The 25,470-nt window shown below is 47.1% G+C and overlaps 3 protein-coding genes across 12 annotated transcripts in view; 1 reads left to right on the plus strand and 2 right to left on the minus strand.

Moving 5' to 3' along the window:
* LOC137164425 (alpha-1,2-mannosyltransferase ALG9) overlaps positions 1 to 9,294 on the minus strand; it is an 82,131-nt gene extending 72,837 nt beyond the window's left edge. For 3 of the 8 annotated variants that reach the window (XM_067565324.1, XM_067565343.1, XM_067565333.1), the window contains exons 1-2: positions 1,633 to 1,768; positions 194 to 332 (exon numbers count right to left, since the gene is read on the minus strand). In XM_067565324.1, the coding sequence (XP_067421425.1) occupies positions 194 to 332; positions 1,633 to 1,730 (237 nt within the window). In that variant the 5' untranslated portion in view covers positions 1,731 to 1,768. Of the gene's footprint in view, positions 1 to 193; positions 333 to 1,632; positions 1,769 to 2,985; positions 5,407 to 6,226; positions 6,386 to 6,896; positions 7,101 to 7,329; positions 7,487 to 8,324; positions 8,547 to 8,919 lie in introns of those variants that run through there. The other 5 variants (XM_067565309.1, XM_067565316.1, XM_067565367.1 and 2 more) reach the window with 5 other exon arrangements.
* CFAP68 (cilia and flagella associated protein 68) lies at positions 9,107 to 14,991 on the plus strand. Of its 3 annotated transcripts, none has more exons than XM_067565372.1 (4): positions 9,107 to 9,315; positions 12,452 to 12,679; positions 13,429 to 13,495; positions 14,657 to 14,991. In XM_067565372.1, the coding sequence occupies exons 2-4, from the start codon at positions 12,455 to 12,457 to the stop codon at positions 14,830 to 14,832; spliced, it is 468 nt and encodes a 155-aa protein (XP_067421473.1). In that variant the 5' UTR covers positions 9,107 to 9,315; positions 12,452 to 12,454; the 3' UTR covers positions 14,833 to 14,991. The 3 variants fall into 3 exon arrangements, with proteins under 3 accessions (XP_067421473.1, XP_067421483.1, XP_067421478.1); XM_067565382.1 differs by lacking the exon at positions 9,107 to 9,315 and adding an exon at positions 11,038 to 11,383; XM_067565377.1 differs by lacking the exon at positions 9,107 to 9,315 and adding an exon at positions 11,583 to 12,067.
* A 2,802-nt stretch (positions 14,992 to 17,793) lies between these two features.
* On the minus strand, positions 17,794 to 24,429 carry CRYAB (crystallin alpha B). Its single transcript, XM_067565399.1, has 3 exons — positions 24,094 to 24,429; positions 19,075 to 19,197; positions 17,794 to 18,144 (listed from the first exon to the last, which is right to left on the minus strand). Exons 1-3 carry the CDS (start codon positions 24,289 to 24,291, stop codon positions 17,941 to 17,943), a joined length of 525 nt encoding a protein of 174 aa, XP_067421500.1. The 5' UTR covers positions 24,292 to 24,429; the 3' UTR covers positions 17,794 to 17,940.
* Between the last annotated feature and the right edge of the window lie 1,041 nt (positions 24,430 to 25,470).

Genomic DNA, 25,470 nt, shown 5'->3' on the forward strand with positions numbered 1-25,470 from the left:
CCATTTAAAAGAAATACAGATTAAAAGGAGGACATGTTTTTCCTTTAGCCATTAGCAAATAACAGGATAAGAAGATTGACATGTTGAGGGCATAGATCAGCATGAGGCAACTCTGGGCAAATCTGTATCAGGAATCTGTACAGACCAATTACAAAACCCCAAGTATCACCATCAAGGAAGAGAAGTCACTTACCGGTTCCCAGTAGTTAAATGTCTCATCACAATCTGAGATGTTACTCAAGAGGGCAGCACAGAACCTGGCTGAGATCAGACACTTGAAAGCTGTGGATCCTTCCGGTGCCCACACCTGACCTGCCTTGCTCCCAGATGGCCTAATCAAAAGCAAAGAACTAGCATCAGGAGGACTTACTGGAGTGGATAACATGAGGTAACAGAATAAAGAACAGCAAGATGACAAGTGGCAAAGAACCCAAGACACTGGGAAATCCGCACAAAAAGGGATTTAAGACATTCAGGGAAGAAATGCAAAACCTGAAATTGTATGTCTGCACTCCCTCTTTAGTATCCTTAAAGACACACACACAGTGAATCTAAATCTACAGCTCTTTGCATGCTCCTTTCAGATCCTTCAGCTCAGGTTATGCTAGGCATCTTGTTCGTTGTGTAAATGGATAAAGCAACTTGAATTTAAATACATCTAATAAACGTCACTTAGAATTACTTGGCTTAACTAGCCATCACCCAACTTGTGACCCTCGGGAGACATTTTCCTCTCTCTTCTGTACTTACATGGCCCCATCACGGTTGTAGCTGAACACCTACACTCCTTAATACATTCATCCTCCCAACAGAACAGGACAGTGTTCTGACCACCCTTTTACAGACGGGGAGCCCATACACAGAGCAAACTAAAGGACTTGCCCAAGGAAGTCTGTGGCAGAACAGGGAATTGCACCCAGGTCTCCAGAGCCCCAGACTAATCACTCCATCCTTCCACCCTTGAACCCGCATCCCAGCACTTACCAGAGGTCAGCGAGGTTGCATGGCACCCAGCACGGCGTGCTACTGCACCATGTTTCTAACTACATTGAGGAAACGTTCGTGGCCAAAGGCTCTGCTCTGCTCTGCCGGTTTGTTGTTTAGTTTTCAGGACCACTGTCATGCCAGGCGCCGGCTGCAGGAACCGAGCCCCAGCCCAGCCCCTTCACTGAGCAAAGCCCCCGCTGGCTCTGAACTCTCCCCAGCTCCACAGGGGCGCCCACAAGGTGCCGGGGCCCGCCGGCTCCCTGCAGGCGGACACAGGGTGCTTTGTGGTAGCGCTGGCCGGTCCAGTAACAGCTATTTTACCTCAGCCCCTCGTCCCTGCCATAGCCTGGGACTGGCCCGGGGACACCGCCCCTGCCTGGCTCCCCTCGGGCTGGCTTCGCCTAGGAGCGGTCTGTGGGCAGCCCACCGCCCCCTGGTAGGGGGCCCACCCTGCCCAGGGCGCCAGGCTGCGGGCGGGCCGGCTTCCCCTCCCCACGGCGGGCGCTGGGCTGAGGGGTCGGGCTCCCCTCGTCGTCGCGGGGTGAGGGGCAGGGGGACAAGCCCAGCAGCGCGCGCCCGCCCCGCACCCCCGGGGCCGGGCCCTCAGCGGCGTCCCCTCCCCCCGGCCACCCGCCTGGCACCTACTCCGCTTTAGCCTCCTCCGGGCCCGGCGTCTCCTCTCGCGGCCGGACCGGGTCCCCGGCGCCTCCCTTCGCCCGCTGCCGGGTCGCCTTGGCCGCCATGCCTAGCGTGGGCAGCGCGCTGGGCTCGCGCCGCCGAGTGCGCGCGGGATGAAGCCGGCGCGGCCGCCATGCTTAATGCGGGCACCTCCCCCCCTCCCAGGTGCGGGCTGTTAACCGCCGCCCACGCGCTGCTCAGCCTCACCTGGGTCCGGCTTCGCTCTGCTCGCTGCTGCTGCTGCCGCCGCCACGGCCACCGGGCGAAGGAGGCAGCGGCCTTCTGCAAGGGAGGGCGCCCGCTAGGCATCGAGCGTGCAATTCTCGCTGTGCAAAGGAGGGGGGGGGGTGTTTGCATAGGAAGAAAGCCCCGCTGTGCATCGAGCGTGCATCTGTGCAAAGCGTGCAGTGCCCCGCTGTGCATCGAGCGTGCAATTCTCGCTGTGCAAAGGGGGGGGGTCTTTGCATAGGCGAGTGCCCCGCTGTGCATCGAGCGTGCAAGACTCGCTGTGCAAAGGAGGGGGTTGCATAAGAAAGTGCCCCACTGTGCTCAAGCAAGTCTAACCATGCAAGAGCATGGAACAGTCTAGCCATGCAAGAGGGCACATTGGAGTGCACCCCACTATGCAAACAGTCTGACTGTGCAAGGGGAGGGGGTGCAAAGAGAAAAACCTCAACTGAGCATGGAACTGAGTTCCTGCCTTCCCCTGCACATCACGGGGTGTATGCAGAATGCCTCGTAAGTTGGCATTGCCTGTGCAAGGAGGTTGGGATGGGCTCATCCCCTGCAAACGGAGGGGTGCAAGGCAAAACCGGAAGACGGGTGCAGAGTGCGCCACACCTGACTAACAAACCATGCAGGGTGTGGATAGTATATCTAGCACTAGTAGCACAATGATCACAATAAAGGACAATGTTCTCACTCATTTTGGAGCTTCCCAGGATTTTTCTGTTTCACATGAGGGAAGCAGGGAAGTCACCAGATAATCTAAGGACTCAGCCAAGATAATAAGGGCTGGAAAGTTCCTCTAGTAGATATGAAATGGCTGTAAAACATACCTATCAGTAAAAATGCATTGTGCATATGCAACCCTCTCCCCCCTCCCACTATCTATACTCCTGTTTGCTTACATTTTGCACATCACTGGCTGTAAACAGTAAAGACATTATTTTCAGGTTCTTGTACACTAGCACAATGCAGCAATGTCATAGTTTTAGAGTTTCCATGGGACTAAAACCAAGTGAAACATGTCTAAAGGTACGTTTCACAAGATCACCTGTACAAAACATCACTTTTGAGTCTAAATTTATCCTGACTGTCATTTAAAAGTTAGAGGAAATAATACTGTGGGATCTCATTACAAAGTGACATACCCAGGAGTTTCTACACCAGCTTCCATTCTTCATACTTGCCCCTTTAAAGAAATAGGTCAGAATTTAGACATGCATACCCTGAAGTTTTGACCATCAACTCATTGCTATCAGCTCTCCCCACACCCTGAGCATGTCACTAGCCAAAAGATTTCACCTACTCCCCATCAGTGCAGATCAATACCTCTAATACTGGACAAGTCACTTAGTCTCTCTCTGCCTGTTCCCCATCTGTAAAATGGGGATAATAGTACTTCCAAACCTCCTAAGATTTGTTAAGTTAAATACATTATAGACTGTGAGGCAGTCTGATACTATGGAGATGGGGGCCATATTATGTACCTTAGACAGGACATGGACAGAAGCGGTTTCCCCTACCTCCTGTGGATCAGCTCCAACAAAGCTTATAATCAGCAGTCTACCACAACCCCACACCCTCTCAATTTCAGTTCCTAAACAGTTAGTAGAATTGTCAAAGACTAGTATCAAACAAAATGTCATATTTCCAGCTCCTTATATAGCAGGGGCTGCACCTGCTAAAGAGACTCAAAAGATCCAATTTCAAAACCCTTCATTTACCTCCCCCACCTTAGATTACATCTGCTCTATTCCTTGTATAGGAAGAGATGCCACAGATCAGAGCCATTCTTGGGTTCAGCTGTGCTGAGTTGGTGTGGTGAGACCACTTGAGCCTCATTGCTTGACATATAAAAATGCTCAGACATTTCAAACAAGTGAGGGAAAATTGATGCAGTTTTCCTATTTGTAGTGTACCTGATACAGCAGCCATCAACAAGTGATGAATATAATCAAACAACACTGGGCAGTCTTGTCCAGAGAGTTAACTTTAACCCACCTTTGTCACACACAAGCAGAATCACTTTCAACTCCTTTTCTATGGGAACCTGCTAAAGAAAACACCCACTGGGATCTGACATTTCAACTGTCACATAGTCAGACAAGTGGAAAGCAGCGGGACTTTATTATCTTTGAGAGCAGAATTAAAGGCAGGTAGATAACATTTTAAATTAAGTCTGCAGAGCCTTTATAAGAGGCATAATTTGGCTACCCATAATAGTAACACATAGTTTTAAGGGACCACACAACATGAAGTCCAGGCTTCCCACAGGAATGTGAATTAAAGGTGCTGTTGATGAAGACCTGAAAACAGCATACAATGTTCTTCTACCTCAGAGTCACACGCAAACATTGCTGTATCTCCTTTCTAAACCGCATCTGCATCTCTGCCACCTGCTGGTGAGTGAGAGCCTTGTCACAGGACTGGAAGGTTAGTCTGTAGCAGAGGCTGGTTTGTCCAGTCTGTGGATGCTGAAAGCTGTCAAGTAGCTGGATGGACATGACAGTTTCTTGCGACACACACCTGGCAATGGTGTGAAATGCAATTTCATCAAACTGTTCACACTCAGGAACCCAGAAGCTGACATCATGCACATAGGAAGATGGATGGAGGGAAAAATTCTTGAAAGGTTTTAACTCTCCTCCAAAAAACTGATTCAGGAAACGCTCATCTAAGCTCCATAGCATTCGCCAGTCAGAAATTCCACAAATTTGCATGGCTAGCAGGTCAAGATTCACTGACGCAAACACAATGCCCAGGTCACCATTTGTTGTCCCACAGGGAGCTGCTGATAGAGTTCCTACACAAGAGCCATTGGCTGTGGAGTCTGAAATGTCAGTTTTCACATAGATGAAATATTGAGTTTTATCAAGCTGAGAGTCAAATATGACAGAATCATTTAGCTCAGTTTCAGAGCTTTTTGCTTCCTCTGCCATAGAGTTCAGTGTAAAACATAAAAGAGATTGGCGCAGAGAATGTATAGTGTTTTTAATATTATCCATAAGCATCTGGATACAGCTGCCCTCTGTACCCTTATCAACTGCACATATAAAAAGAGTCTCATGAAAAACAGGTAGAGTGTGAGGAGAGATCAGACACTTCCTAAAGACAGGCCCAGTGAGAACATGCAGAGTCCCAGGGAGAAAGCTCAGCCTTTGTACAACATCCTGAATATAAACCAGAAGGGACGATCTAAGATGATAATATTCTGAGAGCTGGTCTCCCTCCTGAGCCTTCATCCTATCATATTGGTCTATGTCCCTGCAGAAATGAAGACCAGAAAATAAGACACCTCTTGCTATTCCCTTACCCACAGGTTCAGTGCTTGGATTTTGCTCTGTGTTGGGAATGATCCAAAAGGTGTCTGACTGAGAAACAGAGCTCTGGTGGCCTCGGTGCAGCAGAGAAAGGGATTGGTCGACCCTTTGTACTTGGAAGGTTTGGCTGAGTTCTGCGATGAGCTTTTCATTTATTGTTCTTACAGGATGATGTGAATTGATATCTAGGAAACCCCTATTCAAAACAAAACAGCAGATTATAAAAATCACTGCACTTAGACTTTTCAAAACATTTTCCTCTATTATAATTTAAGATAAGTATGGTGAACGACTTCTTCAAAGTGACCCTTAATGTTAAGCTGGCTTTCAACAGCAGCCTCGACAAGGGAAATCTTGAGTCATGGTGGTTTAGTTATTACCAACACATCTGCAGGACATAAGGGTTTGTGTTAAGAGTTAGAATGGAGGATTAGGTTGCACTTGGCTGGTGGAAGGGGGAGGACTTTACTAGCAAAATGACTTCCACTCACTATTAGCATTACAAGCTCATTTAAGGAAGTCAATCGAACTGTTTTAGCCCTGGATATTCTCCAGAATACGAACCAGTTTAGAGAGATTAAATACTTGATTACAGTTTATAATCCTAACTATCCTTAGCAATATTAGCACAGACTAAACCACTTCCAGGATTGCTCCCAAATCATTGCATAATGTTATTAAAACTTCACTCTTCTAGACAGGACCAGTCTAACACCTCTGGCCAACAAATTACTCTTTCTCTCTTCCGAAAGCTTATGCTAATTGGACCATAAATATGGAACCAACATGTAAAAAAAAATAAAATGACCAAATTTGCTGTTTTTCCCTGTAAAAGGAAATGGAATTTGGAACATTTAATAACGGTCTCAGATGCAAATTGATCATTCATGCAAGATTGTAGATTAAGTTAGCAGGAGACTCAAACATTGTCTTGCTTTGTTTAATATCACTACGGCTCAAATGCAGCCTGTTGTGTAAAGCTACAATCAAAGCAGATATGAGACTCAAACACTTACCTGTTAATTTTATCCACAAATATTTCTGGAACCTGGAAGGAAACCCACTTGCCCTCCAGTTGAGTTTGGCAGATCACAGGCCTGGGATGTTGAAATGGCAAGCTCCGAGAGAAGATGTGGTTTAATGCACCTTCTACAGAGAAGGATTTATCCTGACTCCTGGCAAACCACAGAAATGCACCATCTGGTAAAGTAACTGATATTTCTGACTAATATTAAACACACAAAAGCAAGTAAGTGACACTGAGTGACTGGTAAACTGATATGACTGAGTCAGCATAGCGTTGTCTACACTGCAGAAGATCTAGCATGCAACCCCCTTCCAAGTGGAAAGACCAATGACCAGATGTGGATCCATCCTCTCCATCCCCTTAATACGAATGGTTCCATTTGGAAAGAGAAATGCTAATTCTGAGATTTAAGATGGTATGATACCTCTTTTTCTGGCAGATACTGAAATTCTTGCCTTCTGAGACAGTGTTTCTTATCCCTTCCTACTAGGAGATGGAAGAGAAGAGTACTATATTTTTATAGAATGAAAAAAAACCAGAAGCGGTTTCCTCTCCACAAGACGAACGCTCTGGACACAGACTATGGTGTTGGGCACTATGGAAATGCCTAAGGAGCAGCGTGAATATCAATGACCTTTTTTGCAGCATCTGTAGGTTACCTGTAGCCAGTGCACTTATATCCATGAACATCCTCTAAATTGAAGGGATGAACATCACTCAAGATAAATCCTGCTCCCGCTGCCATAGCCACGACTTGCCAGCTGTTGTGCCACTCTCTCATTGGCTGGTCAGCAGGCGTCCCTCCCTGGCCTTTGCAAAGAGCCACATGGACCTCTCCCTTCTCTGCGAGCACTTCTGCACAGCTAGAACAAAAAGCGGATGAGTACTCTGTCAGGACACATAGAAATGGAACAGTGACAGCAAACTACATGGGGAAAAAATGGGCTCTTTCTAAATGGATTGTAAACGGTCACTGAAAGCTGCTAAATTTAAGACACTCATTTAGGGAACCAGAATGCAGCTTCTAGAAAGTGGCTCAGCAGGCCACATGGTAGCAGATAGGTCTGTGCTACCTAATTTCACTTTACTCACCTACAGAAAAATTTGGCAAGAAGCTCTCTGTTCTTTGTCACTCCAGCTTTCCTCCCACAGTGAGGGAAATTGAAATAAATGCAATCAAATTTTCTCTTTGCTGGCAAAAAGTAGTCCTTCAGTTTGGTGCAGTCCACACAAAAGCAAACTTCAGCCCCTGCAAGAAGTAAAGTATCAGAGCAGGGGACTTAAAAATGCAATTTTATATATATATATTTATTTATATAAACAAAAAACTTGGTAGAAAGGGAGAGAGTATGGTTGGGTTATTTTAATAGGGCTTTCTGTCTGCCATATAGTTTCTACTGTTGGTCATAAAGATGGCAAGTGAAAAGGAAAAGCAAATTCTCTTTTCAAAATCATAGCCATTAAGAAAAGTCCTATACAGTCCCATCTAGTTCATCCCATAAAGGCCAATGCAGCATTGTCTCCCCCACCCCACATCATATTTTTCCAGAGCTTTCCCCAATCCAGTTTTAAATATTACTTGGCATTTCCTCTCTTCCCCTCTCACCCCCACTGGAGGTGATATCAGGAAGATAAGACCCCTTCCATTTCCACCACTTTGCTGGTGCTTTTTTTTTGTTCTTCAGTCTGATTCTGATAAGATTTGAAGGTATGAGTATTTGAAAGGTTTTTCAGTCCTCTGACAGAATTTTTCCAGAATCCAGTTATTTCTTCTGGGGAAATATTCTCTGGTCTTAAATTGATATGTGGAGGAATACTTGGAAGTGCCTTAATTGTTCCTACAAAACCCTCTACTGTTTAGTAACTGTTCGTTCTCCAGGGGCCCTTTATTGCTGTTATGATCAATAATACTGTTCAATATAAAGGTCCTGTTTCAATGGCTGTTAAACACATTTCCTGTGAAACAATTCCACGGCCTGATAAAATCTTGCTGATCAGCAAGATTTTATCTGTATTTCTTCCTTCTCACAATTTTACCCACGCCATCAGTTACTCACCCAGACAGTTGAGGGGGAGGGAATACTTACCATTCAGCACAAGACAGCAAAGTTATTTTCTTTACCTTTCCCCCTCAGATGCTGTATGTTATTTTTAGCAAGCGCCTGTCTGGAAACTCTCTCTTCGCTCTCGTAGCAGGTGGCAGTGACATGCGTCTCAAGGTCGCTGGCATCACACAAGGCGGCAGAGAAGGAGAAGTTTCCTTCCCCCACGAGGAGGAGTCGGCGTGTGGGTCTCATGGTGTCAACATCCTAAAGGGGAGAAAGATGGGTCAGGGCCCCCCTTGTGCTGTCACAGTGTCAGCCTCTAACCAGAGGCCGGGGAGCTTCATGCAGCACAAGGGGCTGCCCGGGTTTGGGGGGCGAGGCCGAGCTTTGAGACACAAGTGAACAGTTCACTTCCCCCCCCCTTTCATCGCCCGCCCCTGTAGAAAACGGGCCTTACACGCCGCCCCCCGAGCAAAGAAGGCCGCAGCACCATGGCACGCACATACACACACCCGGCCGGCCTACAGCGCCGCACACCTGCCCCCCCGCAGGGAGGGGAGACCCGCCCCCGGCCTACCCGAGCCCCTCCCTCGGGACGGGCACGCTCAGATGGGGACCGCCAAGGACCCGAACCTACCCGAAGGGACCCGATCCCCGGCCCGCTCCTCCTCCGCTTACTACCTCTCCCAGCCCCGCCGTCGCTCCATATACGTCACTTCCGTTCCCGGTATGGATCGCCTCACTTCCGGCGTGCCTCGTGACGTCAGACGCGTTTCCCGGCTTCCATGGGAACAGGGCCCCCCCACTCACTCTCCAAGCGGAGCGCTCGGGGCCGGTGGTTGCTGCGCAGGGACCAGCCGGCTCTGCACAGGCACAGGCACAGCCGCAGCCCGCCCCTTCCTCTTCCCGTCCGGGCCTTTCCGGACGGCGCGCGGCTACGCCGTAACGCCCCGCCAGCGACTTCATCACACCAGGGCCACGCGGCTAGGGGGCGTGGTCTGCGCCTTCCGGGCGTGTCCGCGATCAGGGTGAGGTAAGGAGCGCGGGGGCCTGCAGGGCAAGTGGGCGGGGCTGGACGTGTGGGGCGGGCCTGGTGCAGGGGGTGGGGCTCAATGGGTGGGGCCTGCAGGGCAAGTGGGTGGGGCTGGACGTAGGAGGCGGGGCCTAGTTCAGGGGGTGGGGCTCAATGGGTGGGGCCTGTAGCGCAAGTGGGAGGGTCTGGATATAGGAGGCGGGAGCTGGGTGCACGTGGTGGGGCTGGGCTCAGAGTCAGGGAGGGTGGGACTCCTGCATTGCGAAGGGAAAGGGCTAACTGGAAGAGACTAGCTGTGGGAGGGGTTTGTGCTGAGAGTGCAAGGAAGGAACCGAGGTGCAATGGGCAGGGAATATTGCACAGGGAATATTGCATAGGGCAGTGGCCAAGTGGCTGTTGCTGGCAGCATTGTGTAGCCCTGTGCAAAAGTCTCTGTGCTTGGCCCCTGCAGAGCCAGTTGGAGCTCTGGGCCAGGAGAGCAGTCATTCTTGCATGGGCAGAGTTCACCTTGCAGCTAATGGTGACTCAGGTGCTTGGGGCTGCTTGAAGTGTTTTGTTTCCCTCTCTGCTTGTTTTGTTCTATTCTTTGTTCATTTGTGTTCTTTAAAAAGAAAGCTAACAGGAGATTCAGCACAAAACACTCCATTAAAATAACATTGTTGACATTACAGTGCTAAACAATCCAAACTATACTAGAGTTTCCCTCCTGTTGTAATGTTGAACGTGGGGAATTTTTCCTGGCCCTGTTTTCCGGGTTCATTGTGTAGCTCAGTATGTTACCATTCATGCCATTAAATGTGTCCCATAAAACATGGCAAATTAGGATTTGCATTCCCAGAATTTTCCGCATTTGAAGTTGTAACCTGAACATTACACTAATGTAATGGATTTGGTTAAACAATAATCCTTAGCCGGCACATTTCAGCCTCAAAGCACTGTACAGACATTAACTTTTCAATCTAATAATAATTCTCTAATGCTAAAGTCACCTTAAAATCATGCCTCTTTGGCCTTAGGTAAATAGACAAAATTTTATTTCATATACGGCCTAATCCAATGCCCCCTGAAATCAGGGGGAGTCTTTTAACTGATTTCAGGGGGCTTTGGATCAGCTGCATGCTGAGGGGGTGTTAGTTATCTAACTCAAGTGATACATTTTTGAGGGTAATCACCATATAGGAGGGGCACAGTGTGCAGATCACTTATTTTAGTCAGGCCTTTTGCTGAATGCAGAAGGCCTTATAATGAGTGTGGGGAAATATTCTGGCACTTGGAGGTAGCTACTGAGCTGAGCAATAATGACTGATCTGGCTGCCTATATGGGTAGCTTTTATGCATTTGTTTAATTTTTAGTCATTGCTAAGTGTCCAGATGCTACGGCAACGTGTTACAAGTGTCTCACTTCACAGATTCACAATAGCTGGTGACATCAGCAGTAGTTGATGATAAGGACATGAGCTCATAAACATGATCAAATCAGTTTTTCTGGCTGCCTGCCACAGTTCCTGCTCCTTCTTATTGCCAGAGCCAGGGTCAGCTCCCATGGCTGCTTGGTCCATTGGCACAAGAGTGTTTAACATCAGTTACCCCAACCCAGTAGGGTTGCTGCGCTCATGTCCACACCAGTGTGTTGAGATTCCTGTGTGGAACTTTTGTCTAAGATCCTTGGATGAACCGCATAGTTAAGAGCAGGACAAGGGGTTTGTGATTCCAAAACAGTTGTGTGCCATGGAGGAGAGTCTTCTGTCATTGGGACCATCAGAGTCCACGGAGTCTGAGGTATTTTTTGTGCAGGGCTAGTATACATGTCTTCCTTGGCTTCTGCTCTCAGCTCAATCCTTTATAGTGTTCTTCTGAAAACTTAGGCTACCTGATTCTGTGCATAGACTTTTGTAGATTCATTTCCTTTTTCTATTCACCATCCACACAGTTTGCAAATCCCTTCTTAAAGTTTCTTCTTCCAAGAACCTCAAATACTAACCCATCTCTGAAAAGAGCAGCCCCAAATCTGAGGAGAGAAAAAATCTCTAAGCATCCAGGTGAAGCTCACTGCAGGATCAGGACCTAGGTTAGCACCATCCTTTGGGACTCGTATTGTATTCATGAGCTGTCCAGCTACTGGACTGTGTCTTCCTTTGTATCTTCTGTGGAGCTGAATCCATTGTCAACACCTTGCAAATAAATAGCATTAATAATGTTTCATTTTCTATTTCCAAAACCTCTTTTCTCTACAAAAGGGCCTAAACCAAAACTTCAGATTAAAATATTGGGATGTTTGAAATCTTCAGCTATATCCCAAGATTCCTGCTCAGGACAATGTGGATACCTTCTGTGCATTTTACAGTTCTGGGGACCCAGTTACTCATTAATCACAAAGTTCTTCAGTGTTGGAATTCAGCTGTCTGAATTAGGACCCACCCTCAACCCCCTCTGTTACTCTCGTAACAAAACATCTGAAGATATCTTCCTGAGCTGCAGGGGCAGAGCCCTGGCAGGTTCCAGCACTGATATTCATCAGACTGTACCCAGGGAACTATAATTCCATCTAGCGGGGAGAGGGGTCTAGGCATTTATGATGGTACTTAAAGCTTTCTGTGTGGGATTACACAGTATAACAAAAATTGATTTTATAATAGCAACACAGTTACTGTCTGCCATTCTGCTTGTTTGCCTTCCAGCTACTATTCAGGGGAAGGAAACTTTATTAAGAATCAATTGAATAATAACAGTAGAAGACTTCAAATAAGAAAAGGTAGGGTCTGAGCAGATGACATGCAGTTTGCAATTCACAAATTCTAATCCCTGCTCAGACTGTTCCCTATGGCTGTGTGTTAAATTAGGATAATATTACTCTGGGGGGCCCAGTGTAGTCTGAGAGGTTTGATGAAGCTGAGAAGAACTAAGTGCTGTTATTAAGAAAAGAGAATTTACACACACATGCACACATGCCACACACACAAATTGAAACTAAAGTTTTTGCATCAATAAAAATAAATGGTGCCCTCCTGTGATAAGTGAAGGCTTGGAAGCTGCATGCCCAGCTGCCAGGAGGGTGAAGAACATCTTTCCAGTGCATTATTATGTCTTGTGAAAGATCAGGGACATCCCCAAAGTGCTTTTGGATTTCTGTTCCTAGATCATGTCCCTGTCGTGTTTCTATAACTCTCACCATGGTTCCTTGATACATGCCACTGGTCATGCAGAAGTGTGGACGGACTGGAACAGCACTTCCAAGTTTAGCCAGTACGGCTGGAGATGCACCACCAATGAGGATGCTTACTCCAACAAAACTCTTATGGGGAACTGGAACCAGGAGCGGTATGATATCCGGAAAATCGCACAGCCCAAACCACTTCCTTCCCAGGTACAAGCTTTTTGTTCCTTCAGTCCTTTCTATTGGTTTCTGAAATTGAAATAGCAGGTACAGTCAGAACGCCCAGCCCTACAGCCTCTTTCATTCACTGTATGTCCCATCCTGACCCCATTAGCAGAGGCAAGAACTTGAGAAATTCCTTTTGCTGTCTAACACCCAACCACTAATCCATCACTAAAGAGGTCCAGCCTCGCTCAGTTCTCAATCCTTTGGCCACTCTCAGCTCCATTTATTTTATGTTCACCTGGTTCCTGGTTGGTGTTCTTTCCTTTGCTGTTAATTTCCTGCCCCTAACAAGTGACTCCAAAATAGATTCTCCAGCTGTCCTTCCTCATCTCCTGGTTACTTCAGGGAAATCTATTGGTGTCAGCAGAGCTGTTTAGCCACAAAATTACTGTGCAAATTCTGCCCCTCAGTTATTCCCAGGCAAAGTCACTGAAGTCAATTTGTGCCATGGTACAAGCCACTCGTAACTCAGCAGCGTTTCACAGACCAGAGCTGTTTCTGCTTTGGACTTAATAGTTCTGCCCAGAACCATGTCACTGGGCTCTTTGGCGGGGCGGACAAACTATAGGCACATCAGTTCTGCAGTGGCCCTAATTTAATCAGAGTTTAAAGAGGGATTATGATTTCAGATGCTTTGGTGAGCAGACTATTCCTTTAACTGATAGGCAACATTTCTTTATTAGATGTTTGCTTACTTATGTTTTGCTGCACTAAACATGGGCTTTTCCTTTCAGTATGCTCACTACTTTGAATCAATTTATTCGTCAGATTACAACAAGGAAAGGCATCATGGCGCAAGAAGTAGGTGCAAGCAACTGAAGTGTAGTCAATTTGATCTGTGCGGTAGCTAAAAAGAAGTATTAAAATAATGATCACATTCTCAGAGAAGAAAAAAGAGTTCCAGTTTCTTCATTCCCTGCTGAGTCATGTCCCTAGATCTAAATGGGAGCTCATATTTCCAGTTCTACTGAGTCTGTGATGTTTGTATTTCAGGTGTTCTCTTTATATTTTTCAGACTGGGAGGCTAAAGTTCCTCATCAAAATTACATGTGAGGTTCTTGATCCAAAACCCCTATTTGTTGCTCCTGGGTCTCTGCCTCATCAGTTTTAGACCCTTACAAACTTCTGCTTTATAGAAAAGAGGTCATTCCTTTGTCTGTTCAGTTTCATTTTCCGGTTGTGTTTGAAGGCTGTGAGGACATTTCATTCCTGATCAATCTCTCACCTTATACATGACATTGTGGAAGAGACAAGAGGAATACTCATATGGGTATAACGTTTTAAAGCAGGACATGCTTACAATATCATCAGATTAAAGCATAATGGGTAAAAACTCTGACATTATCGGCTATGTTCTGTCTGGGGGAAGAAGTGGGATGGGAACAGGATTTACAAGAACAGATCAAATCATTGCCCCATCTTGTCTGGAATCCCTACCCCCTGTCTGTGTTGGAGCACATCTGGCCTGTCCATTCCAGTACCCAACTTCCTGCCCCTGCCAAACCAGAATATAGTTTTGCCTAGTCTTGTATCCCATCTTTGTCTATGGCCAATACCTGATGCTTCAGAGCAAGATGTAAAATCTCCATAATGCACCTGTACATCTGGCAATGTTTCCAGAGCTGTTGAGTGGCCGATTTGGCTTTCCTTACCTAGGATGGATAGCATTTAGGTGCTTTTAAAATCCTATGCCTATGGAGGCCTGGCACCTTAGACAGGATCTTTCCAATGTTTTCTTCTGATAAAGTGACATGTCCAGGAATTATAATAAAACCCTGGACAATGCCAACTGGCTGAGAGTGCATAATATGGTCCTACCCTCCCTTCAACCCATGTTCAGCTTCTCGATAGGCTGATAGGCTGCCCCTGGGTTCATTCTTCCTGTTGTCTCATCTGTTCACCTGACAATAGCCATCTCATTGCTTGCCTTTAACTCATCAATTTTCTCCTTTCTGCCCTCAGGATTTAAACGAGAACCACATTGGTTTCCTGGACACCAGCCTGAGCTGGAACCCCCTCCATTCAAACCGACTGCACGGTCCTCCTACATGATAGATTATGGATCTCCTCAAGGCAGAGCTCCCCTTATTTGTGAAGTTCTGGGGAAAGACCAGAAGGAGGCACAGCAGAAGCAATAGGAACTGAGAGAGACTGTTAACCTGAGAACAGCCATGTCCTTAGAATGATTCCAACCTGTCTGCTGCTAAGGGGCTGTCCTTCAAGTCATCAGACATTCCTGATGTTAAAAAACCAGGCATTAGAGTGACAAATAAAAGCTTTCTGATGTTTATGCTCTATTGTTTGTCACTCCATATGTTATTTCTGGCTTCTGGCATTTTAATTTTTACCTTGTACAGAGGAGTCTGACATTTCCTTTTCCTGCCTGGGAGCCTGGGTTCCCATGACATGGCACCAAGACAAATAGACCCGAGAGTGTTTTAAAGATGTAACAGGATTTCCTCAGCAATTGGCTGCTTATAAGTGTGACCAATTATTTTTCCACATAATCTGATTCATTTAATTTTCATTTTATTTCTGTCACTTTACGACACTAGAGAATGTCACATTTGGCATCAAAGTCTGTCACTTCTGAAATGTTTCTTGGGTCTAGTGGGGTGAAGATAATGAACTATCTAAGAAAACAGAGGTTTGGCTGTAATAGAAATGCCACCACTCACCCATCAAAGGACACATTTGCGTATAGCAATTCTCTCCACTCCCTTCTGTGCTAGAATTACAGACTCTGAACAGGGTCAATGCTACTTCTGTTTTCCCTTTGTCAGCATCCTGCAGGGTTGAACTGCTGGTGGCAATTGAGTAAAACTCTAGCATTTTGTATCACTGTTGTGGCAAATAATCCGCTCCACTCTAGTGGGTCCCATGCTTGTACAGTTCGTAGTGGGTCAGGGCGTGTCCAGTACCCATCTTCCCTGAGGAGGGGGGTAGGGACCCGGGCCCACCCGCTCCTCCGGGTCCCAGCCCAGGGGCCCTCTGAGCAGCAGCTATCTGCTACTGGCACTGTTTCCCCAGCTGCGCTGTCTTCCCCCTCCTTCTGGCTCCTTGATCCAGGTACCTTTCTCTGTCTACAGGGCTCTCCACTCTCATCTGTTCCTCCACGTAAGCCAGCACTCCATCTCATCTCATCTCATCTCATCTCATCTCATCTCATCTCATCTCATCTCATCTCATCTCATCTCATCTCATCTCATCTCATCTCATCTCATCTCATCTCATCTCATCTCATCGCCCAGCCCTCTAGCTTGTGCCCTGACTGTTTGGGGCGGGGAGCTTTTATGAAGCACCTGGCTGGTCCTTCATTGGCCCCAGCTGCCTCTAATTGCCCCCTGATGGTACTTAGTCAGTCCGCAGGGAACAGAGCCCTGAGCATTCTCGGGCTCACATACTTCCTTCCACCACTCTCCTGCTGTCCCCTGCTCTCGCTATCTCACACTGTACAATCAGCTGAACGTTTTATACATCAGCTGCTATTTATTGTTTGAAGGGCACTGGCTGCATAATTTCAGAGTGATGTGATTTGTACCATGAGAGCAGGACATTTTTCTCTGTGGCTGCTGTAACTGTGTTTACAGCAGCTTTGTGACTGTAACCTGTATCTGCTCTGAATTAGTTGCAGCCTTTGGACATTTTCTCACAAGATGGACCATTCTAGAGATTTCAGATACAATTTTCCTCCCTTAAGTATCATCTCATGCCCATAACTAGAATGGATTTAGACTGTCCTGGAGTTTTCGAACCAATTAAATTTCCCCCAGAGCGACTTTTCTGATGCTTGTAAGACACATTCAGAAGACTCTGGAATTTGTAGAGCTCTGATCCAGACAGAAATATTGAGGAAAAACAGATAATGCAACCAGGTGGTAGCAAAAAACGTCTGCATGTTAAGTGAAACCAGCAAAATGTTTCTTTGTGCCTGGGGTTGGGGGAGACTTTGGTTTCATGAAGCCTCATGGCCTCTGAGCCCCCACATGCCTCACCAGCTCAGCTCCTTCAGCCCCCACATTCCTCCATCGTCAGCCTTCAGGAAAGGGGCAGTGCTGGTGCGGTATAGGTAGCTTCAAACTAAACTGCCCCCTCTGAAACTTGTTGCTTGCAGAGCACTCTGAAAGTAGCTCCTGTTCTCTGCTTCTCACTACCCATGAGCTTCAGAGAGGGAGAGAATGGGAGCCTGGGGCCACTGTCCGCGGCTCATTGACCACCCTCCTAGCCTGTGGCAAACACAAACTAGAGAGGCCACTGCCAGTTCCTGATCTGCACAGTGATCTGCGCCCCTATTTGCTCTGGGCCCCTGCAATGGCCGATTTCTCCTCCCAGATGATGGGAATGGTGCACTTGGGAACATCGGTTTGTTTCCTTGGTCTGTTCACTGTCAGTACATGATCCAAAGACGGGGATGAGGTGATGGACAGAGGATCCCCATCCGCTGGGATCCTGTATTTCCGGTTGAACTCCCTAGTAATGCACACTGATCTGGTTCACTTCAGTCCCAGAAAAACACAGCCCTCCTTTGGACCTGACCTAGAGTAGGGAGCTGATGCTGTTATGTATCATTAAGATCTGTGTCCGGTCCCCCCACCAGCACTACTGTGCCATTCATATTTTTAAACATCAAATATAGCATCTTGCCATTTCCAGCTCTCCAGGTTTATTATGCAGGGACCAAAACCTGTAGTCTCACTGAAGTCAAGGGTGCAGCAAACACCGAGTAAGGGCTGAGCAAATATCAAATAAAATCTTCAGGATTTGACACCAGAGGTATATGAAGACATTTTAGAGCTGGCTTGGCTATGGGGGAGTCTATCTAAATCAGGCTATGTGTGCTTCTTCCTACACACTGGACACTAATAGATTCTTAGATGGTAAGCTGTTTGGGGCAGGAACCATCTTTTTGGTTCTGTGTTTGTGCAGCGCCTAGCACAGTGGGTTTCTAGTGCATTACTGGGGCTTCTAGACATTACCACTACACAAACAATAAGTAGTAGTGTGCATATTTCCCAGAGGCACAGATATCCAAGCTTTTCTGTACACCACATCCCCGATCCTGCACCAAGACCCTAACATTCAAAGACAAAACTGCGAGGTGCTTATTTATGTTTTATTTGTTAGCAAACAAGCTTGTTCTCTTTCCTTAGCATAAATAAATAAGTATGGCCAGTCAGTACAGCATATGCTGCTAGCATCCAATGGAAAGGTTTTCCTGGATAGAAAAGTCGGTTTCAAACAGCTTCCTACTTCCTCTGGGCCCCCGCGGTGGCCGATTTCTCCTCGCGGGTGATGGGAATGGTGCGCTCCGAAACATCGGTTTGTTTCCTTGGTCCGTTCACTGTCAGGACACCATCCGAAGACAGAGATGAGGTGATGGACAGAGGATCCACATCTGCTGGGATCCTGTATTTCCGGTTGAACTCCCTGGCAATGAAGCCATGCTCATCCTTATCGAAAGGGAAGGAAAAGAACAGCCCTGGTTTGTTGTGCCAGCTTGATTCCAACTCACAATTTCCCCCCCTGAGCTGAGGTCAAGCTTGGGAAGCTCCAGCCCAAAAGGAAAATGTTTCAGAAAGTTCTGAGCATGCCTGTCTGGTGAGACCTCCACAAAGCGGCAGGGCTACACTGAATTCAGACACTACACTGTGCAGTCCAGGCTTTACCTGGCAGCAGGCTTCAGAACCCTACACATTTCATTTCATGGTGGGCCTTGTGTTTCCTAATCTCATTTCATCGGCTTGCCTTTATTAGCCAGGGTTCTGCTGTAGCTCCTAAAACGTTCCCAGGCAGAGCAATGACCATTACCACCCCACAGCCATTCCCAAGAGTCTCAGTGTACGTTGCAAGGCACAGATTCCTAATGGTCTGATCTCCAGCACAGCACTCTAGTGCCCCTTTGCTCCTGGGAAGTTTTGACTTCACCCTCCTCCCAGCTGTCCTTATGGGGCTTTGCCAGAGTAACAGTATGAATAGTAACAGAATAGGGTAAGAGTATGCTACATCATTTGGTTTAATTATTAAAGTTCTTCTCATTGTTAACTGATTCAATGTTAATTAGTTCAATAATCTCCGATCTGGGGCTTTCCTCATCCTTGCACTTCTGGCCCCTTCCCAACAAGAGAGAGGCTCAGAAATGATCCTTTTATGATTGATTTTCTAGTTCAATTCACAGTTCGCATAATGCACAGCAAAATAACCTCTGCCCCCGTCTGTGATAGGTCAGGGGGCTGCACTCAGCACCCAGGCATCTTAATGATTAATGAAAGTGAACAGAAATTATTGCAGAGTAGCAAGCAACAAGGTGGTTTTGCCATCTCATCGGATCCTTGCTTAATAGGAGTGGGAGCAGTTCAGCCTTTACCCCAGAGCAAATATACCTGGCGGTCCTCGTGTTTCCCATGGACCTCAATCACATCCCCCAACACCTTGACTTTTAGCTCCTCAGGAGAGAAATGCTTCACGTCGACGTTTACGGAAAACTTGTCCTTGTCCAGTCGCATCTGCAAACGAAGGGGTTGGTCAGAGAAGAGCAGCTGCACAGTTGGCTGTGGGTGTCACCCTGCACCCATGCAGGCCAACAGAAAAGCACTTATCACTTTGAACGATGTAGGACCAAGCCGTAGATTGGGAGGGCAACATGCCCTGCCCCTCAAGAGCTGACTGAGGCAGCAGCAGTCTGTCTAACTTGCCCCTTTGTTTCACTCTTGGATCCCAGCAGTGCCAGATTGTCTCTCTCTGTCTAGGTTTTTTTATTGATGCTCATTACTGAGTGCCTATGCCTTCTGATTTGACTAGTGGAGGGAAAATACTTTCTTGTGGGGTGTTAAAAGGTCACTGTGAACTTGAACTTTTAGAAATTGACTAATACCTTTACATTTGGTCAATTATTATATTATTTATTTGTAATGCCTTTCACAAAATTATCTGTGGCTTTCTGCTCTCCCTATTGATATTTACAGGGGTCTTTTCAGCACTGTACAGTCAGTTTCACGTTTCCCCCTGTATAGTCAGAGACTTGACTAACCGAACTAATGTGTCATTAGTCAATTTTGCCTCCTAAGTGCTTTGCCCCGTTTTCTAGATCATTGATAAATACATTAAATAGTATTTGTCCTGGTATGAAACCCTGCTAATATCTTGCCTTCTTAATTCCCTTTATCAGGTACAGTAAGTTCTCCCTTCTATTGGATGCAATAGGGTTGAAATCCCATTTCTGAAGAATACCTGTTTGGCTTGAATAACTTCTTGGACCTTGTCATTTAGCCAAACTGTTTTCCTTCTTGCCTTCCTGCTTAAATTCATTTTTCTTTTGCTGAGGGATGTGAATGCCTTCTGAGACTGTTACGAGATGCTTAAATAGCCTCCATGCTGACTCTAAGCAGTTCAGTTTCCTCACTTTTGACTCAGGGTCTCTTTGCTTCCTCAGTTGTTTAGGGGGGGTTCCTTTCCTAAAATTTAGTTTTTGAATAAGATTCCTCCATCCAGAGTGCTGAACCTAATTACACTGTGCTCATTACACCCTGGTGCGAAGCAACACATAGAAGTTGGTTCAACAGATAACTATGTCTGAGCCACTAAGTCAAAAAAATGAAGAGAAAAAAATGTTTCTCCCTAATGTCTTTCGGTTAGAGTAATCCTCGATCTTATTTGTATCTCTGGGTCTGATCCAAAGTCCAATTAACTCAGTAGAAAGATGACCTTGGTCTTCAATAGGCTTTGGATGAACCCTAAAATAGGGAGAAACTTTTCAGCCAGCCACGGGATTTTCAAGAGGACAGTGTCCCTTTAAGACTCTGCTGAGTGTGTTAGTCACAAGTGTTTGAAAAAGTCCCTGCATTTCTCCTCCCTCACAGTCTAGACTGCTGTCAATGCCCTTGAAAGCTTGTCAGACACCTAGAGCCTGTTCTGCCACTCACAGCAATGTTAGTTCAGGAGAGCTACTCCTGATTTACACCAGGCTGAGAGAAGAATCAGGCCAGTTGTTTACTAGCTCTCCAGTGTGTTTCAACTAGGACACTGCTATCAAAGCAGCTGGGTTTTTTGCCTCCCCCTCCTCACTGCAAGGCCTGGAGAGATAAAAGGGCACTTGTCATGCAGCAATTCAGAGCTGGCGCTGAAGGACGTTTTCGTAGGAATTTCTGCGTGGATGCGGGAACTTTGTGCGGCCCCTGGCGATGTGAACTTGGGGCTCTGCCAGCTTCTACAGTGATTTGTTTGTGAAATTCCCTGGGAGGAGGGAGACTCAGACAAAGGCTTGGAGTCGCTGAGGACTAAGCGAACTAGTGCTTAATAAGTGACAGTGTGAACCACAGGAAAGATGAAATGAGGGAAATACACCCTCTGGCAGAGGGGCTATTGAGGGCCAGGGAACAGGCAGTTTGGAGAACTGTTTGGAAGAATTTCCCTGGTTCTTCTCTTACAAATGAACTAATGAGCTTCTAAGCCTACTTCTCCCGATGTTCTACTGGAGGAATTCCGAGCACTTCTCTGAGCTGACAAAATCAGAGGAGAAAATGCCAAGTGCTAGTGGGACCTGAGAGTCTGGTGGCTCATCATTCTCTCAGGTGCCTTTGCATCAGCTAGGCTGCCACAAAGGGGTTGCAATGTAAGGCAGGCAGAAACTGCCTCCACTACACAATACCGCCGGCAAAAGGCACCATTATGCCCAGGTTCTGTCAGCTCTGTGTCATCCCTACAGCAGCCCCAGGTGCAGTGGGAATTCTGGAGGTGGGAGGGTGCAGATCGGGTGTTCTTACCTTCCAGGGATTCTGCACCTCCACATATGGGACTTTGAAACAAGGGCACAACTTGGACTACCCCAGCCTGCGCCGGTGGCCAGGCCAGCAGCACCTGAGTAAGGAAGGCCCACACTGTCTCCCCTGTTTTGCATCGGTGCAGGGATGAATCTGACCTCAGGTGCAGGAAGCAAATGGTCAGAGAGGGGGAAATCAGCAGTAGATATGCCCGTTGTGCTGCTGGAGATAGCCAGTTCCCATTCTCAATAGACTTCCCAGGAGTCTCTCTGGGTCCTAGCCAGACAATGGCAGGGATGGTGCCATGATCCTTTGCAATGAAGGCAACGCCAGTTCCTCCCGTTGATTTGGTTCCTTTGAGAACTTTCCCTCTAATTATTGGTCTGGGTAGGGTACCAGGTGCCAGGTAAGAGGGCATTTGCCCCAGGGGGGATGTGAGGGCTGAACTAAATACAAATGGGGCAAACATGTTTCTAAAGTCTCACTGGGATCTCTGCATTTACTAGCATCTGAGTGGTGCTAGGTGCAATCTGCCATCCACTGACACTATTCTTGGAGCAGATTGGGCCAACAGTGACATGTTCTGTGATGCTGCAGTCAGACGGACCTCCCGAAAGGCTAGGGAGAATTGTTTTTTACTAAGGTTTTCCCTGATCTTCCTACAGCGCCAGATCCTGGATGAAGGCATTCTTCCTATTTGGGCTCATTAGATACATGTGAGGAGTCAGTGGAGTGCAAAGCAGTTCTTGTTAACCCAGTGGGGCAGGGAAGCGTGGGAAGACGGTTTTCTAACTCAATTCTGAGGATGAGTAGAGGATCCTCCAGGCACAGGAGAGTTATTTACAAGGGTGTGTGTGTGTGTGTGTGTCCTTTCGTACCTTTCTTAAAATGCAGTTCTACTCTGCAAAGTGAGTCTATAGAACGGGGCCCTTGTTATGCAGCATATCTGCCCCACATTCCCTCCGCCCCATGTCATCTGCATCTGAGCAGATTGTTTTAGGAACAATTCTTAGGACTGTACTTTTAACACCCACTAGCCCTGCAGGGCCAGCACAGCACTGGGAAAGGATGATGTATGAGCCCAGCGTGACCCTCTTATCTCAGACTTTGCTGGGCCAGCAGTTACAATGAACACATTTTTCCTTGTGTACTGAGCAATTTTTCTCCATAGATATCGAAAGATGAAGAACATGGAGCCAGCCCACCACACCATCTTACAGTCACTTTGCAGAGCAGAAGCCCAGTCTGCCTGTCCTTCTAAACTAGATTCTGCCCGAAACCGGCTCATACTCAGTCCCCTGCAAATAGGTGTAATAATCTGCTTTCTTCCTTTTAACTAATTAACCCTTTGTGCAGATAGCAGAGACTATGGCTTGGCCAATGTTGTTCCCAGTCTGATTGTTAGGGTGAACAGATGTCCCAATTTTATAGGGACAGACCTGATATTCAGAGCTTTCTCTTATAAAGACACTTATGACACACATACCCTTCCTATCCCCATTTTTCACGCTTGCTATCTAGTCACCCTACTGATTCTCAAATGTGAATCCACAGATCCCCTAACCTGTGTGAGGAAAGTAAAATCACAAGCACTGCAGTACAATTACCATGTCACCTCTAAGTCTGAGAGTCAGGCCCTAAACTCTCAGGGGAGAGGAATACAGGTTTGGAAATGAGCTCAGCACCTGCACCCCCTGGGCTAGTGATGTTCAGGTGCTGCATTCAGGCTCCAGAGAGAAAAGTAGTCATGCATTAGTGTCTTCTGCTGGGCACTTCACAGAGCAGCATTAGTATAGTTACAGAGCATTACAACAGAAGAGTGAAACAGGGCCCAAGAATGAGGCAGTGGGGTAAGCAGGAGCATCTAGTTCAGATTGGCAATCAGGCCTGGGAGACTCATGCAGCAAGAGGATGCCCAGGATGTGTTGCCTGGAGACCCTCAACATCCGTAAGAGAGGTCTCTAATTCTCTTGTGTGATTCAACAGAAGGGAGGCCAAAGCAGAGAAATGGGAGCTGCAGATAAGGAAATATGCCATGCAGCAATGGGTGAAAACTGTGAAAAGAAAGAGGAAGCGTGATCAAGATGTTAAGCACGGGGTAGGGAGTCAGAACTCCTGGGTTCTATTCCTTTCTCCAGAAGGGAGTGTGGTCTAATAGTTAGGGAAGGGAACTGGGAGTTCAGAGCGCCTACGTGCTGTTCTCAGCACTGCCGCTGACTGCTGTGAAAAATCAGGCAAGTCATTTTGCCTCTCTTTCCCATGGCTATCATAATGCTTATCTACTACGCAGGGGGAATATGATGCTTAATTAATTGACAATAGCGAAGCACTTTAAGGTGCCTGATTCACAGGTGCTACTGAAGCGTGATCAGTATTATTATTATTATTACACAAAGAGTTTAGCACTGGTGTAACTCCAGACAGCGCCTGCCGTGCTGAGTCCAGCCTCACACGGGGGAGCAGGGTGGCACCTTCAGTTGCTCCCTTCCCAAGCTTTTTCTAATAACCACCTGAGCAGCTTCCCAGCTCTGCAACGAGGTTGTGCGTCCTGAGGTTCCCTGGGAAGGCAGGCTGGGCTCTCAGTTCCAGACCCAGCCAGAGGCACACAGAAGACAACAAAGAGTGCGAAGAGAGAAACGTTACCTCTGAGAATCCTGTCTCTAGCCAGCTGGGTGTCCTTAGGAAGGGGGATCTCAACAGGAAAGGGCTGAGAGTGGTGGAGGCAGGGAACAGCTCAGACTCTAGGAGATGCTCTCCGAAGCTCTGGTCAAAGATTCGGGTTGGTGTCAAGAAGGATAACAGGGGTCTGCGGATCAAGGGATGGTGAATGGCGATATCCATCTGTGTTTGTCTGGGAGAAGAGTAAGAATTGATGTGTGCAGCAGAGTTCTTCAAGGACTGGTGTGCCAGGGCTTTTTATACCCACTGCCGTCCAGGCCTCGCCCCCCCGGCTGAACTCTCTGGAAGGGTGATGTCAGGGGTTTTATTATCCCAGCTCCCCATCTGCTCCATTCAGCAGTGGCCAGTCAATTATCTAGAGGATTTGAACGCTCAGCTAAGGAGGAGGGGGAAAAAAAAGTCTAGTGGGTCAGCAAGAAGCAGAACTGCTCAGCCCCGCACCCCCACGCACTGTTTATCTGCAGAGTCCCCAGGCTTGGCTGATGTTCCCAGCTGCTTCAGATGCCAGGAGGATCAATGCCGCTCCTATCTTTAGCTCACACAGAAAGCAACAAGGGCCAATTGTCTTCATCGTGATTGGAAACTGGTTCCTGAGGTTACACACGAGCCTAGAGACAGCTCTGCCAATCCTTAGAGAAGAGCAGCTGCAGGCCTGCGTTAGTCACAGGACGTACGACCAGACAAATGCTGTTAGATCACCCTGTCCATCCCAACCTCCCCCAAAGCTGGTGTGGGTCTGTCTATCCTGACCACTCAAGCCTGTACAGGTCCACCTGTCCTCTCCCCACACCCAACCTGGTGCGGATCTGTCTGTCCTAACCTGCCCCTCTCACCAGCCCATAGAGATTTGTTACCAGGAGTAAGAGTAAGGTTTGAATCTAAAATATTGTTTATACCTTGAATAGTTATACTAACTGGTCTCTTCCTTATCTCTCCCTCTCACCACACAGTGGGGTATTTACGGGCCAGAGGCAAGACACCCTGAGGGTGGAGGGGCAGGCAGCAGGGCAAAATATGTGTGTGAAGCTTCAACAGCCACTGCGCTGTGCCTATTCTGAGGGCAAACAGAAGATCTCAGCCCCCTGTGTATGTCAGTCCAGTTTTCTCCAGCACTAAAGCCACTTGAATGGAGAAAGGTGATGAGCCTGACACGCTGAGAGGCTCAGCACAGTCTAGGTGTGAGTTTAGACTGACCTGTTACTATCTTGTGAGAACCTTTAAAATGCTTTTGATGCACCACCAGCCTCTGCAGACATGCGAGCTGTGCCCCTATCCATCTATCTATGTACATATCAAAGGGCGACAAAGAGCTGACCATCTAAGTAACGCTTATTGGATGAA

The sequence above is a fragment of the Emydura macquarii genome, unplaced genomic scaffold, assembly GCF_026122565.2.
Source record: "Emydura macquarii macquarii isolate MOO-44397 ecotype Brisbane River unplaced genomic scaffold, CSIRO-AGI_Emac_v2 contig_312, whole genome shotgun sequence".
In the NCBI taxonomy this organism is placed as follows: Eukaryota; Metazoa; Chordata; order Testudines; family Chelidae; genus Emydura; species Emydura macquarii.

Coding starts and splice junctions, on each gene's coding strand:
- CFAP68 (XM_067565372.1), top strand. CDS start 12,455: ATGTCCCTGTCGTGTTTCTATAACTCTCACCATGGTTCCTTGATACAT. Junction 12,680..13,428: donor CCAAACCACTTCCTTCCCAG/GTACAAGCTTTT, acceptor TTTTCCTTTCAG/TATGCTCACTACTTTGAATC. Junction 13,496..14,656: donor AAGGCATCATGGCGCAAGAA/GTAGGTGCAAGC, acceptor TTCTGCCCTCAG/GATTTAAACGAGAACCACAT.
- CRYAB (XM_067565399.1), bottom strand. CDS start 24,291: ATGGATATCGCCATTCACCATCCCTTGATCCGCAGACCCCTGTTATCC. Junction 19,198..24,093: donor TAGAGACAGGATTCTCAGAG/GTAACGTTTCTC, acceptor CTTCGTTTGCAG/ATGCGACTGGACAAGGACAA. Junction 18,145..19,074: donor GGAAACACGAGGACCGCCAG/GTATATTTGCTC, acceptor CCTTTCGATAAG/GATGAGCATGGCTTCATTGC.